Below are 16603 nucleotides of genomic sequence, written 5' to 3'. Positions count from 1 at the left end.
AATATTTATAAAGCCGCACACAGGTGGCCCATGGACAGAAACAGCAGCAGAATAATTTAAAAACTGCCATTATGTTCTACACTTTATTACAGAAACAGGGGAAAGAAAAAAATAAATATCCGGTGTCTTTTTTCTTTTAGATCTCGACAGAAAGAATAATAAAAAAGAAATTGCCGTTCCTTTAAACCACTGGAATTTTTACACTCAGCAGAAACAGAATTTTTAAAGCAGAAATTTGTAAATAGGACAGATTCTTTCTAGGTTCGTTTCCATTAAAAACTTTTGTTTTAAGATTGTACAAACATATAATGGATAGGCAAAAACTAAAGAAAGAAATGAAACTAAGGTACGTGTTTAACTATGTTTCATCAAAACAAATTCGTTCCACAGAAGGCGTTAATTTGGAATTTGTTTATGAGGACAAAAAAGAAGGAATGGTTTTTCAAGACAAGACGAACTCCGCAAGGTCCGAATATCACATTGGTATACTATAGTAATGAAGTTCCTCCACACCGAAAGTAGTTTGATTATTGGTATTCTTATTCGTGTCTATTTTTTTAATAATAAGTTTACATAATACATCTCAACATGTTGATCAATTGACAGTATTTAATTAGTTAATATGAATATGATGTTAATTTTATTGATAACAGTGGTTAACTTCTTTATTATTTATATTTAATGCTTACTCTTCATCTTTTAACCTAATGTATTTCATTCACATATGTTATATAATATAAACATTATCATTTTAATTCTACAAAATAAATCTAAAGAATTCAAATATATTTAAATCTAAAGAATTCAAATATGATGTTAAATGTAAAATCAAAGCCGGAATATTAAAATAAGTAAAAAATATTCAAAAACTTTTATTTATAATAATATAAAAGTTCCAAAGAATTAGGTTATAAATTCATTAAAAGTGATAATTTTTAAAAATTACGTTACCTTAAAAACAATTTTTACATTTAGAATAATTATCGTGGTCAAACTTAACAAATGACCAAATAAGTCAATTTAAAAATTAATCATCATCTACCCTAATAAATAAGAATGACTTTGCCACATGTCCTCTTCTCTTTTATTTGGACATATTATATTTTCTAGAATTTTTGAGTTTTCTATTTTTCATTTGTCATTTTATTGTATTTTTTTTATTAAATTAAATTTTCACATTTAATATGTATGATAATATATATGTAAAATATTTATTAGAAAGTGTTTATATATGTAATGTATTCAATACATTAAAGTCTTATTAATTTTAATAATTTAAAATTTTTCTCATTTTTTTTTTATAAATTCAAACTTTTAAATTGTTAAAATTTCATATTTATTTTTTTCAAAATAAACCTATGTAATATATAGGTATCACACCTAGTTAATAATAATTAGCCACACGTAACTCAAATAATATAGCTAGAGGCCAAATAACGTGGTTTTAATATTTGTTTATTTATTGTATAATTTAAAATAATTACAATTAGTGTAAAAATAAAAATTATTATGTAGTTAATAACAATGACATAAATATTTTAACAACATATTCATTAGTGTCAAAATAATTATATTCCCTACGACCCATCCGATGACATTGTGTGATCCCTATAAATACCAAACCGAACAATGGAGGGAGATGCATATGTCTAAGGAGTATATATCCACACAAGTATTTCAAACACTCCACTTGACTAAATGAGGAAGAACATGAATCTCTCGCCTTCTCCTTCTCCGTTACTCAACAAACATAAAGAAATACGACTATGGCCTTCCTGCAAGCACCCAAAAACCCTCTCTTTTCGAGCCACTACACCAGATCATGATTCGTTGTTTATAGATCCTAAGGAGTTTTTGCCTGAGGCAGAAGTCGAGCTGACAATGCCTGGTTACTACTTCAGTAACTCATCAGAATCCGCCACTGCCAGCATGTCGACTGAATCCGAAACATACTTTGACTACAACGAGTCCTCCTCGGTGGAGATAATCGTACGTGGGGTCAAGTCTGAAAGGTTGTTTTTTAAACCTGATACAACAAGTGCGATACTTGAAACTCAAGGAAGTGGTAGGCAACGTACTACGCCTGTAGATATTGATGGTGGTGTTTTTCCGTATAAAGAGAGTGTGGCAATGGTGATGGAATCGGAGGATCCGTATGGGGATTTTAAGAAGTCGATGGAGGAGATGATGGAGAGTCTTGATTTGAAAGATTGGGATTGTTTGGAGGAGTTGTTGGGGTGGTATTTGAGAATGAATGGGAAGAACAATCATGAGTTCATTATTGGAGCTTTTGTTGATTTGCTTGTTGGGATTTCTGGTGGTGATGATTCCTGCTCCGATCATTCTATGGCTTCTTTCAATTCAGCCGCTTCCACTTTTTCTTCTCCCATCTCATCTCCCTTATATCAAGTTGGTAGCGAGAAGAACATCGATCAAGGAAAAATGGTAACTAAATAAGTCTTATAACTTGTATTAGATACCTTACTTACTTCTTCAATATTATATAACAAGTAATGACACATTTACTACACCTAAATTGCCATGCATGTCCTCATTCTTTTTAGTTAATTAATGTTTTTTTTTTTTTTTTTTTTGAATGGGAAGCTATATTAACTAAAAAAACTATCGAGGGTATAGGTTCCAGTTAACCTTTCTACCATATCTAGAACGACATCTAATCCACTCAAAAGCAAAATGTTGAACCTCACTAGAAATAAATACATTGTGGTTTACAATCACCGTTTCTAAAGATAAGCCGTTCCTACAAAATCCCAAAAACCTAGGTGAAAGACCTCACGACCATGTCAAAGAGCATGATGCATGTTGTTTAGAAGATTGCTGTATTCTGCCCTTAATATATTTGAACAAGCTGTCCAGATTGGGACTTAATGTGGGAATGGCATTACAACACTTGTGCAACTCCGCACGCACCTCCAGAGCAATTTTGCAAGCTGAAAAGAATGTGAAATTCAGTTTCTTCATGCTCATTAATTACAAAAGGGACAAAACATGAATGCTAATATTGTTGTATACTTAATTTGACCCTAAAACCCAAATCCAGTTTTAAATTTTGAGTTATCTTTGGATGTGTAATGTCTTTATGTTGATCTCTAAATTTTAATTGATATTAAATATTTATAAAACCTAATATTTGTTGTTAATAAAAAATGAATGAGATTAATTAACATGCAACTATTCTTTAATTAATACTTATATCTTCTAATTTTTAGTAATCAAATATCCAAACTAACGCCCTTTATGATTGGAGGCCCATGCGACTGCACCAACCAGGACCGCCAAGGATTAATATATTGAGCCCTCGGCATAACACTGTTTGTTACCTTAAGCACCTTAGCTCCATGCCCAACAACTATTCCTCATACATATCCTAAACTTTAAAACAAAATCCCTACCAAGAATTAATACAAAACAAAATTATTAATACAATTTATATTTATATATGTGTATCTTTATCTATACGAATATTTTGAATTCTTAAAACACAATTTTAATGACTTCAAGAGAACAATAAATAATGAAGCATATATACATACATACACCTCTATTAAATACCATGTGTATGAAAGAAAAGGATGTATTAATGTATAGTGCGTACGGACTATTGTATGTTTTCCAGATAAACTAACTTTGAATTTTCTTTTTTATTGTATAACTTGATAGATATGGATATGGGAGATGTTTCACAAAATAGCTCTTGAGTTCACCGAACTAAATAAGAAGGTCATCCCAAGGATCCTACAATGGAAAAGGGTGATAGACATCAGTTGGGAGTCTTGTATGTCATTTATACATGGATATCAGGTATTTTCGATATATTTAAGATATTTAATTAACCAAATGTTATAATTATTATTTTCTAAACAATTACTATCTTAATTTTTAGGATGTTTACAAACATTTATGGCTGCGACTTACACCAAACAATGTCGAGCACTCTACTATATGGTTGATAGAAAGCTCCCCTTTTTCTAATGGCGTTCAAGATAAACAGGCCAAAAGGACACCAAAGAAGATGGCTCGTACTGGTGTCCCTTCATCCTCATCAATGCACAAACAGATCACACCAATACCATTTGCCGCCACCATCATGGGTACATATGAGGAGAGGTTAACAACGATCGAGGCTACAATCCAAGGATTACAGACTTGTCAGAACATGATTGCGAATGATATGGTGCAGATTAAGAAAGAAATGTCCAACAGTTTCACACAGATTAGACAAGAACTGACTCTTATGAGAGCTACTGTGCCATGTGTGATGGATAATTACGAGAATATGTTTGTTGATGCTGATGAATTTATTGATAAGATGGAGGGGGATGAGAAGAAGCATGTAGAGGAGGAAGCAAAGTCTACTCATACAGTATGTACATGTTGTGAGCCACTCTTCATTATATACTAATAAGTTGTTTTATTATAATGCTAGTATGTTGGCATGCAGGTCGTGCCGAATAAGGAAGATGAGAAGGAGTCATATATAAAGGTTGCCATGTTTAAGGAAGTAGATAAAAAGGTTGTTGGCATACATGATGGGTCAAATGATGAATGTGGGAACAATAAGGATGACAAAGTTGTCATATTTGAGGATGTAGAAAAGAAGAAGGTATTTTGTTAACTACTGTTTTCCGTTGTGTGAGAAATCAATATATAATATTATGTTTTGTCATTTAGGATAGATCTATCGTCGATAAAGGGCCAATGTACAAGATACCAAAAAATGTGGATCTCAATAAGCATAAAAAACGCCCAAGAGCCTATTTCAAATCTTCATATATGAGTATCCCTTCGACTTCACGAGAACCACTCCGTCCTCCACATTTCAAAATAGATGCATTACAATCTGAAGAAATATTTGCTTTATATGATAAAAGGGATGAAGAAGCACTTTCTTTTACATATAGAGGCGAATATGTGGGCTATCCTTGGGGCGTTGATTTCTGGAAGCACATTTTCTGCCATAATGATCCAATTGAAGAACGTGGTTGGCTAGAAACTTCGGTAAATAATCTTATATGCTTTAAATTGAAAAATATAATAAAATGGATATCGATGACTGATTACCCTTTTTACCCACTATAAATAGCATATCGATATGTGGAGTCTTTTACTATTAGATACGAAGCTCCCCGACGAAAGATGGACGATTATGCCCATCCATTTTATGGCATTTTTTGACGAGAAGTCATTGATCCCTTTTGCAAATGGGTCGAAGCCTCCGTATGTAGATTGGGCTAATGTTGATTTGGTAAGTATGATTTGTTATTCATAAAGTTTGTTATATTAAGGAAGATTTCTAAGATTTAATTTCCACATCATTGCACAGGTGTTGTTTCCTATCAATATTAACAATTGTCATTGGTTGACGGGATGTATGGACCTGAGGACATGGACTTTAACACTTTATGATAGCTCGATTTCAGAAGTATCTAATGAGATAATATTGGAAAACCTACTAGCTTTCAAAGAGAATTTCAATGATTTCTTAAAGTTAATAGATTATTGGACAAAGACTGGACGAGAGTCCACCCACATGAATTTGAATATTCAATTTGCCAAAGGTGTACCCCAACAAGTAAATGGCAGTGATTGTGGGGTTTTTGTTTGCATGTGGTTAGAGGCTCTAAGTAGTGGTAAAGAGTTGAACATAAAAAAAGATGATGTAGCGGCTGAATGTATGGAATATCGTAGACGTATGGCACGAATTATATGGGCACGTCGTGACTAGTGACGATGTAAGACATTTGCATCTTAATTTAATAAAAAAAATTAAAATTCAATCCTCTCTAATAAATAAACAAATTTTTGCCACATGTTTTTTTTCCTTTCATTTTGATATATATAAAAGGTATTTATTAGAAATAGTTTATATATGTAATGTATTAAATACATTAAAACCTCATTAATTTTAATAATTCAAAATTTTTTCTCATTTTTCTTATAAATTCAAACTTTTCAAATTGTTAAAATTTCATATTTTTTTTTTTTTTAAATAAACTCATGTAATATATGAGTGTCACACCTAATTAAATATTATAATACATACATGTTACATTAATTAACCACATAATAATTAACTTTATTTCTATAATTGCGAAAACCGTAACAAATATAATCCTTTTTCGCCATTAATAAATCGTTGTCTATATTTTTTCAATATGTTGGAACTTTTGGAGAACTAAGTTTTAATATTGACATTAGATATCCATTTTCCACAAGTTTTATTTCTTTATTAAAATCAATAATCATTTCTTCTTCTATTTTAGATGCTACCATCACAACGTCTAGATGTACAATTTCCCAACAACTTTTTGTATGGCTCTTTCGGATTCTTCATAGTTTTGCATAGCTTAAAAAATATAATGGGACATCTTAGGAGGATATGATCCAACATAATAGAAGTCCGAATGTCTGTACCGAGATTAGGAAATGTATTAAGCATGGAATATTGATATTCTTCGTCTTTTCAACGATACCCACCACCTTTTTTGGAGGTATCCATGGAGCTTCCATATTCTGTCCCTTTCTCGGAATTCTGGAATGGCATAACATACAATTTTTTCCAGAACAATAACACTAAAGTAAATAGAGATATGATAGTTATTGTATTTTGTTAAGCTTACGCATCAACCATTTATAATTTTATAATGTAAATTAATTTCTCTAGTATACAGTTAAGTTAGCTTATGAATCCTTTTAACTAGATTTTATGAAAAGCACTTTGATTAAAAGTCAAGTGCTTAAACATTTGAAATATGACTTAAAGATAGAATATTAGTAAAACTTTCTCGTTGTTTAGTTAGTAAAAAGTGTGCCTCAAAAACTATAGATGAAAATTTTGGTAGAAGGGATAATGCATTAAGACTGGTAGGTGCACCCTTATACCGCATCCTGCGGTGGTGACGTGTCATTATGGTGGTGTAGTAAACATGACATCGACCGGAAGTTGGGAGTGCGGTAAGCCCACTATGTCAGGAACCTTTGTCGCACCATTAATTAACCGTTGAGATTTTTGGCCGTTTAAAAATGGCTATATTTTGATTTTTTTTTTCAAAATTATATATATTACAACACATTCAATTATATTCACACCACTACTACATTCAACTACAAAAACACTAAAACCTTTGTTCTCCAAAAATGAATCCAAACAAACTTCAATTTAACGCTTGAAACAAATCGTGTACAAATGTTCGTTATTTGGATCCGTCGGTTTACTAAGCACAACTTGATCCATCTATGATTTCGCCCCGACTCAAACCCCAACAATTTTACTACTAATAAATACAACAACAATATTATACAATGCAACATCTTAACCCAACCATGTTTCAAAATCCCCTCCACCATCCGGGTACATTTTGGGAAGCCAACCCTCAACAACGGAAGTCGAATTTATTTGGGAAACCCATCTAGATCTCGTACCAAAACCAAAACCTGGACCTAAAATTGTTTAGGAAACCCAACCCAAACCATTCAACCCCAAAAGACGGGGAATAAGAAAAGCACAAATTATAATAGCTTTGAAAGGTCGCTAGTACATCGAGAATCGGAAGAGGAGATGACATTCAAAATGTCGCTAATAATTTCGAGATTTATAATTTGAATTTTGAAAATCGTTTGAATTTTGAAAATCGTTTGAATTTTGAAAATGAGAAATTAGAGGAGAAAAAGAAAGCTTGAGAAGAGAAGCAAAAAACTCGCGATATGAAAATTTTAATAAAGCCTATCGATCTAATTAATTTGGTACGGAAATGAATTTGATATGGATTTTAGGGTGTTAGAGCGGCAATCATGAAAAAATATATATTACAATTAGCTTTATAATGTAGTGTTTTAATTTAATTATCGTTTTTAGCTATTTAATCGATTCTAATTAAATTAATAACATATTTTTTTATTAAATTTATATAATTTTATTTTATTAAATTATATTTTGTTTAATTAAAAAAAATATATGATTATAATAAGCCTGAAAAAATAAACGTGGTAGACTATAAATATTGTATGAAAGTCACCTGTCTAAGCAAACAACTAATTTTACATACCACTAGCATTAATTACACATAAGACAGTCCCTACCAGCCCCATTAATACCAGACCGAACTATGGAGGACAGCACTTATGTCTGAGGAGTATTCACTTAAGTATTTCAAACACTTCACTTGACTAAATGGGGAAGAACATGAATCTCATCCCTTCTCTGTTGTTACTCAACAAGCACAAAGAAATATGGCTATGGCCTTCCAGCTGCAAGCAGCCAAAAACCCTCTCTTTCCGAGCGACCACAGATGATTCGGTGTTTATAGGTCCTAAGGAGTCGTTGGCTGAGGCAGAAGCTGAGCTTACAACGCTTGGTTCCTACTTCACCAACTCATCAGAATCTGCCAGCATGTCGACGGAGTCAGAAAAGTACTTTGAGAACAATGAGTGCTCCTCCATGGAGACGGTTGTACGTGGGGTAGTCAAGTCTGAACGGTTGTTTTTTGAACCCGATCCCACAAGTTCGATACTTGAAACTCAAGGGAGTGGTAGGCAATGTACGCCTGTAGATATCGGTGGTAGTGATGGTCGTGTTTTGCCATATAAAGAGAGTGTGGCGATGGAGATGGAATCTGAGAATCCTTACGGGGATTTTAAGAAGTCGATGAAGGAGATGGTGGAGACTCATGATTTGAAAGATTGGGATTGTTTGGAGGAGTTGTTGGGATGGTATTTGAGAACGAATGGGAAGAACAATCATGAGTTCATTGTTGGAGCTTTTGTTGATTTGCTTGCTGGGATTTCTGGTGATCATTGTGTTTCCTGTTCTGATCATTCTATAGTTTCTTTCACTTCAGCTGCTTCCACATTTTCTTCTCCCATCTCATCTCCTTTATATCAAGTTGGTAGAGAGAAGATCATCGAGCAAGGAAAAATGGTAACTAAATAAGTTTTTTTTTTTTTTTTTTCATTAAATATCTCACTTTCTTTCTTCAATATTATATTTTATATACTAAGTAATTAATGACACTTTTGTACACCTGAATTGCCAGGTTTTCGGTTTTATAAAATTTTATTATCCAATTTATGTTACTGCTAGCTAGGAGTATTTGCACTTTTGGAACTTGAAGGAGATACTACGATAAGTTCTATATTAATTGCTCATATTATGCACGAGACCTTGATATCACAATGTTTATATAATTTTGAATTATTTATTTGTAAGTTGTAGCAAAAACCAAATTTTAGTGATGAGACGAAATATATGTCACTGGCTGTTTTTTAAACTGGAAAAAGTAACAAAACCAAACATCAGATATAGCTGTTGAGCCCGTTCAGCTGGTTCAAATTTGTTATACAGTCTTAAAGAATAAAGATATGACGTCGAATTATATATTTTAGATTAACCCGTAAATAAATGACTAGGAATAACAACAATTATTTAAAATGATTTACTCATATATATTAATGAATAAACGGCTAGTAAAAGACATCATTTTAGTGTGACACCGATTATCCAAAGTTGGGTTATGTTCGACAAATTTTCTTGCAAAAGTTAGAACGACTTTGGCAATGCCAATTGACAAATTAATGAAAGGAAAAAGAAAATCAAAACATCGTCCATGTGCCAACCTCAATTGAGAGGAATTGATGAAAGAAGACCACTTAAATGAAATGGAATTAATTTGGGTACAATTCAAGTCACATGTGTTGAGTAAAAAAAGGCAAACATTAAAAACGAAGGGTGAGCATTGATTGATACCTACAAATTACTAGCATCGTGTTCTTCTTCGAAAATATTGTGTCTTACTTTTTTTATACAAACATGAAACACCCCTCTTATATTTTTTTGGTAAAATAAATTAATGCTGTTACATTGAATTGAAATTATTTTTCAACATGTTAATATGAATATTGTTGATGCATGATCTCAATTTCCCCGTAGGGTTGTTATGGGATTGTTTCCTTTTCCTAGTTATTAGGATTTGGAAATTAAGTTACCATCTCTTTAGCGGACTATAGGTTGGTGCCTCTCAAGCCTAGCTAATGATTGATTGTTCAAATCTCGATTAAGATGAAATATGTAGATCTAAGAGTAATATATAGAGGTGTGTTTTATCCTTTCTAAAAAAAGTTATTATTAGTTATTAGCTTTATATTATAATTCTTGTTACTATCGTATATGTAGGCGGTTATAACTTTACCTTCTATATTGATTCATAACTCCTTTATACACTTAATCGGTTTTAATATAATAAGTTGTGTGCCTAGTCGATTTTTTTCAAGGGTTTCCACCCCAATAATTTGTGTTTTCTTTTCTCTTTTGTTAATTTTGCTTCATCACTACCACACCAAACATATAATGTTATACACAAATACACAATATAATGAGAAAACTTACCAGAACTGAAAGTTGAAGAATCACAATTACACATGCACACTTGCAAGAATCGGTCTCATGAACCACCTAGATAACAATTTGAGGTCAAGTTTTAGTCTACAAACTCAATTCCTCAACGTTTGACAAAAAGTCAAACTGATCAAAAAGTCAATGGTCAATGATCTACAATCAGACGTGCTGCGATCCTTGACCAAATGCGTCGTGCTACACTTCATGGCAAAATAGTCGTGTTTGGTGCAGAAAACGCATCATGTCACTCATCAAACACACCATTCACCAATGTCTTATTAGCTTCTCTCTAAACCTCTTAATCTGTAAAGACAAGGCTAATACTTTCAAAACCAGATCAAATAAATGTCTTAATAGATAAAGTTTCAAACTTTGTCTATGCATATATTATAAACAAGCCAAAACTAAAACCCTAGATCCAAAATGACTCCAAAAGTTCAAAAACCAAATTGCATGGGGCAAGGGACTCATTCAAGCATTTCAATCACAACAAAAAGTCTAAAAAACATAACTACACAACCTTGGGACAGAGAGTTTTCCAAAATCCAAGGTATAAGACTAAAATAGACCAAATAATGACAAAAACCTAGATCTACCAACAATAAGTCATAAAATTTGGAACTTGATGACTTATAATGGTATGAAGCAATATGAGAATATTTAAACTTCCCTCAATACAAGTTTGGCTCTTTAAAATTTTGGAACATAAACACACGATATAGAGTGGGGGTTTTAAAAATGTGGATATAAAGAGATTTGTTATTTTTTTATTCGGTTGCATTTTAAAATAACATTTTTAGACTAAATTACATATATGGTCCCTATTAGGGGTGGAATTGGTACGGTACCAATTCATTTTTCTCTAAACCGTGTACTGGTGGTTGTCGAGGCCAACACAAATAATAAACCTAAATATTACACACTAAAATAGTGTATAGTGGTAAAGGGATCGAATCCACGGAGATTGGTTCAATTTATAACTCTATGAAAAATCTCTTTGTAAAAATACTTGTAAAATGACAATAAAAATAAAATGGGGGGTTTTGGTGTTTTGAAATACTTGAAACAAACTAGAATTAACTATGATTTAAATAGACAAATGCAACAAAAATAAGAGTTTGATGTAAAATCAATAAGGGAGAGATGGTTGACTTAAAGTTTCCTCACTTTGACTTTTGATGAACATATCATTAGAATCCAATGGTGCAATACTTTGATTTAAATCCTTAATTTGACTATAGTAATCCAAGGAGCTTGAGATTACCTAGACTTTTCTTAATTGTTGAAATGGCTAGAGAAGCTCATTACAATTTCCTTAGTCAAAGTCACTAATTCCAAATAGCATGTAATTAGTGAAAGTCAACTAGCATTAAGAACCAAAAAGTCACCAAATCCAAGAGGGGTCAAATTCTTTCACCACCATGTTGGAGGAAATGTTTTTATGATTGTGTGAAGCAAAAACAACACAAAAATCATTTGTTGCTTGCTAATTTGAGGATCCTTACTTAATCAAGAAATTACATTACTAGAAAAAAGGCATTTTACGACGCGCAAAACACGACGCTCTTTGATTTATGTTACGCATTAGAGAGCGACCTTAAAAAAGTGTCATCTCTTCAAAAATTTTAAGGATTTAGGTCGCGCATTACTGAGTGCCCTTAAATTAGTGTCTCATGTAAAAATATTAAAAAAACAGAAGGCACTTGTGCGTCGTATGTGAATGTCGTTTTATATTTTCTTTTAAGAAACGCGCGTCTCGGTGGGAAAATGAAATCCCCAAAATTTTTAAACCCCACCTTCTTCTCCCTCGTCTCCACCCCTCATCCACATCCACTACCTCCAATCCTCATTGCCTCTTCCAGCCTTAAACTATGGCGATGCACCTTCCTTCTCGAAGAATGCTAAATTTACGACCATCATCCGATTATGTGAGCCCAATGAATTGACGTAGACGAAGAAAATTATGGATCAATCGCTTCACATCATGTTTAAGGTTAAGGGTTTGAGATTTCTTCCAAATCGAACCTCACACTAAATGGTTCGATCTCCTCTCTTTTTAGATTGTTCCCTCTACTGATGCCTCCACCTTCTACCATCGATGTTGATCTTTGAATTAGCGAGAAGAAGCCCTAGGGCCTCCGCCTTCACGCACGTTCTCACAGTCGATGGTGGAGCTAGAGAGAGAATTTATGGTGTGTAAAATACAACATTCTTAAACCAGGGGATTCAAATAAATAGCATAACCCAAACCCTTTACGGTAATTGGGAGCCAATCAGGGCAAAACGCAACCCTCAGACCACTTTTTCTCTCAAGAAACCTACGGTACGTACAATTTTTCTTTTCTTCCTCTTCCTTTTCTTATCGGTATTCTTTCTCCTCCTTCCTCTCCGGTGGTCGCCATTGCTGCCTTCTTTGACCAGCCCTACCCTTCCCTTTTCCCCAACCTAGGAGCATCTGTCGACGACTTCTCTGCTTCATCCGTTCAACAGATCGTCGATCACTGCCTCTACGATACCATCAACTGCTCCAGACCTATGAACAACATGTATAAATCTCGCATCTAGATAGTGAAGATAAGGACATGTTGAATATTGAGAGGCAGTTTATGGGCATGAAGCCCTAAATGTGATTGTGTGTGAAGGAATGGAATTAAGCATTCCTCCCTGTATGATACATTTGTTGCATTATCTGCTTGCCCCTTCCCCTGAACCATGGCCTTCTTCAATCCAAACCAGGTATGAACAGATATCTTTGCGTGTGTATGTGTAATTTGATTCTCTGTGTGTATGTGTAAATGGCCATTTTAACTTGTGTTCATATATACACAAGCAAATTATACATCTTATGCCTCAAAGGAGCTCTATGGAAATCTATTATAACTTGAAGTTGATTCAATTATTCCACTGTTTATGCAGCTTTCTTCAAACAGTTTGGTGAAATCCTGAGAATTAGGATAGCAATGAAAATTAGGATAGCTTTCTTCAAACAACTTTTTTAAAACATAGTCCAATTCACTCACCTGTTAACTTAAGTTTTTGTCAAATCTAATGAGGAGACTTGAACTTACTATCTATGAAAAATATGTACAGGTTGCAAACATTGTTGCTGAAACAATGCATAATTACCTTTTGTATGAGTATTTGTTGCAATTATAGCTCATCCCTCCAAAACGTGTTCATCCTAAATTGTATGTAGACATTTCAATATAATATTCCAGTCAAAGTTGTTGACTTGTACTTATGAACTTGTGTTTATGATTTCACCTGTTAACTAAAGTTTTTGTCAATTCTAATGAGGATAAATTTGTTGCTTTATTACACTATTACTGCTTATTTGATCATGGAAGTAGCAGGAACTTGCTAGTAATGATGAAGTCTTTTAGGTTTTTGGTTGTGATTCCACCTGAAAATGTAACATACTGGAAAGATTCCACGTGAATGAACCCAAATCTTATGCCAACTGTCTTGCAATGCTTAATGGCCATTGTTCATCGTGCTTTTGAGACTGCATTATCATGGCTAGCTGGTGATTCTTTTTCTTATGAATTCCTTTATATTATGCATTTTTATTTTTATGTGTGGAATGTTAGGTGAATCTTGTAATGGATGCAGGAGGCTCAAATATGCGAGACAGGAGATGCTGCTGAGGTCAGAGAGTCAACTCTGGCTGTCCATGCTTGTTTTCTCATAAAGAGTTTGTCTGTTAGAGAAGAACACATTCGGGATGTATCTGTTAATCTGTTGTCTCAATTGAGAGAGAGATTTCCACAGGTAAACTGTTGACCTGTATTACAAATTTATGAGCTTTTATATGCTATCTCCTGTAAAAAATAAATTACATTACCTATAATGGTAAAAAGAGTAAATGATTTGCCCTTTACTTTAAGTAACATTCTATTGGGTGCAGATTCTGTGGAAATCATCTTGTTTGGATTCTCTTTTGTTCTCTATGAATGGTGATCCACCTTCATCTCTCGTGAATGATCCTGCTTCAGTAGCTTCTGTTTGCTCTTTGTACAAAGCGTTGTCAAGGAGTGGATTGTTGATTCGCTATCCTATGCTCCATGCACCACCCAAGGTCTTCTTCAGGTTTGTGACGTTAATGACCATATTACCCTTATATTCTAGACTGAACAAGCCTTTTAAATGAGACTTAATGACCATATTACCCTTGTATTCCAAAAAAACAAATTTCACAATATTCATCAATTTTAAATTTAACTCGTTAAGTCATTCTGTCCAGTTTAAGTAAAAAAAGAAACAAGCCTGTAGTCTCAAAAGGTTCACTTTGTTGTAGTTTATTAAGTCTAACAAACTGACTGTGTCCAAACATAAACATTTCAGGAGCAACTTTGTAAAGCAAACACATGGCAAAAAGCACAGCCCACTACAGACGTTGTCTCTCTTTTATCTGAAATAAAAATAGGAACAGGGAAAACGAATTGTTGGAAGGGTAAAAAAACTGCCAACATTCCTGCAGTAATGGCATCTGCAGCTGCTGCATCGGGTGGAAATTTGAAGTCAACAGAGGCGTTTAATATTGAGGTTCTTAGCACTGCGTTGAATGAACATTGCAAATTCTGGATTGACGATGAACAATGGCCATTAAGCATTGCAAATTCTCAAATTTGATATTTTTGAAATCTCCAAGAACTTGATCTTTTCTGCTCACCAATTTTACTATTTAAAAAAAATTATTGCAGCCTGTTCACTTTGGATTTGTTGTTTCAAAGTATCTTCACGAATCTCTTAATTTGGGAGGAATCTTATGTATAAAATGCATAAGAGAAACGGGAACACAAGCCCTAAAACTAATACAGGTAATCAATTATCTATTTCAATATTTTCTAATCATTGTTGATTGATTCCTTTTTGTAATAAATCATATTTGTTGATGCAGAGCTACCCAACCAAAATTCCCTTGGTAATCGAATAAATTGTGATTGGTAACGAAGTTTTTGCATACCCTTGTCAAGTGCTTGGATAGTAGTGACTGGACCCATATGGAAGGTGCCTCAGATACTTAATTTTTGTTTTTCTTTGAACATTTGTTCTTTTTTACTGTTTCTTGATCTTATGCGGTGCTTTTTATTTGTATAGTTATTTCAATGAATCTTTCCTATTGAATGAATCTACAGCTGAATTTATTGATTTGGTGGTGTTCAGGGCTGCTGAAAGCTCCAGTGAGTCTGCAAATCCAGTAGAGTCAGAACTATATATTGGCAGGTAGCTAACCTTTCGGACACAGTAGAGTCAGAACTATATATTGTATTTACTTATTATAATATAAAAAAAATCTAGGTCCCAATGCTTTGCTGATTACCATGGATATGGTGGTTTAATTTAAAAGAATTTGAAAATGACCATTTTACCCTTATATCTATTTGGCAGGTAGCTAACCTTTTGGACGCACAAAATACTTCACATTTATACTTTGGGTCTTAAACTTATCATTTCTTCTTTGTAAATGTGTTTATGAGGGATACTCATTTTCCAGTTTTGGGTGGGTTAATTTCTCATTTGTAGCTTCATTTAAAATTTTAATCACTCTGTGCTGTGTTATCATGTATGGATTTGTATTTATTTTGGGAATGCACTTGTAGAGACCATTGAGCTTACTTGGACAAATTTAGGGGTACCTTTAGATGGCATATCTGCTTTAACTTTGGTATTACCTCTCTCTCTCTCTCTCTCTATCTGCCTCTTTCTAGCTCTATACACTTTTAGAAATTCCACATGCTTGTGCTTATTGCTACTTCCATAACAAAGAACATTTGGATTTCTTTATTTTTACCAAAAATGCCACAGAAATAGCATAACACTTCCATTTCCTTTTTATAGTCCAATGAGCTTATTTGAGCTACTTTTTTCTTTTCTCACACAATTTCCTTTTATTCCTTTCTGGCAGTTGTTTTGCGCATGATAAGCTTTCAGTACGACTACTATTCCTCAGATCATAATCCTTATGTCTCTCTTCATTATTGGATATGGGGTGAGACTTATTTTCACAACCTGCTCACTTATTAATACATAAATTCACTGTCTTATGTTGCCTACATCATTTACCACATATAGGTCCTAAACTTCATGTGGCTCAAAATTTTCCTCATATGGCGTTACTTCCGATTTTGGGAACTGGTAAGTAAATGTAAATCCCCATTTTTTTTTTAAATACAATATAGTAAAGTAATT

General features: G+C 33.3%; 2 protein-coding genes across 2 annotated transcripts; both read left to right on the top strand.

Annotated features, from left to right (window-relative positions):
• The first annotated feature begins 1659 nt into the window (after positions 1–1659).
• Positions 1660–5746, top strand: LOC145089954 (uncharacterized). Its single transcript, XM_079028330.1, has 7 exons — positions 1660–2445; positions 3682–3822; positions 3905–4384; positions 4463–4624; positions 4693–5019; positions 5105–5266; positions 5345–5746. The coding sequence occupies exons 1-7, from the start codon at positions 1699–1701 to the stop codon at positions 5744–5746; spliced, it is 2421 nt and encodes an 806-aa protein (XP_078884456.1). The 5' UTR covers positions 1660–1698.
• A 2336-nt stretch (positions 5747–8082) lies between these two features.
• On the top strand, positions 8083–9287 carry LOC145090722 (transcription repressor OFP13-like). The gene is made up of 2 exons (XM_079028823.1): positions 8083–8938; positions 9054–9287. The coding sequence occupies exons 1-2, from the start codon at positions 8192–8194 to the stop codon at positions 9102–9104; spliced, it is 798 nt and encodes a 265-aa protein (XP_078884949.1). The 5' UTR covers positions 8083–8191; the 3' UTR covers positions 9105–9287.
• The last annotated feature ends 7316 nt before the right edge of the window (positions 9288–16603 follow it).

This window comes from Lactuca serriola, chromosome 2 (assembly GCF_051521515.1).
Source record: "Lactuca serriola cultivar US96UC23 chromosome 2, Lser_US96UC23_V15, whole genome shotgun sequence".
Classification (NCBI taxonomy): domain Eukaryota; kingdom Viridiplantae; phylum Streptophyta; class Magnoliopsida; order Asterales; family Asteraceae; genus Lactuca; species Lactuca serriola.
The sequence above is the reverse complement of the archived record's forward strand: the minus strand, read 5'-3'. Positions and strand labels throughout refer to the sequence as shown.

Coding starts and splice junctions, on each gene's coding strand:
- LOC145089954 (XM_079028330.1), top strand. CDS start 1,699: ATGAGGAAGAACATGAATCTCTCGCCTTCTCCTTCTCCGTTACTCAAC. Junction 2,446..3,681: donor ACATCGATCAAGGAAAAATG/GTAACTAAATAA, acceptor ATAACTTGATAG/ATATGGATATGGGAGATGTT. Junction 5,267..5,344: donor ATTGGGCTAATGTTGATTTG/GTAAGTATGATT, acceptor ATCATTGCACAG/GTGTTGTTTCCTATCAATAT.
- LOC145090722 (XM_079028823.1), top strand. CDS start 8,192: ATGGGGAAGAACATGAATCTCATCCCTTCTCTGTTGTTACTCAACAAG. Junction 8,939..9,053: donor TCATCGAGCAAGGAAAAATG/GTAACTAAATAA, acceptor CTGAATTGCCAG/GTTTTCGGTTTTATAAAATT.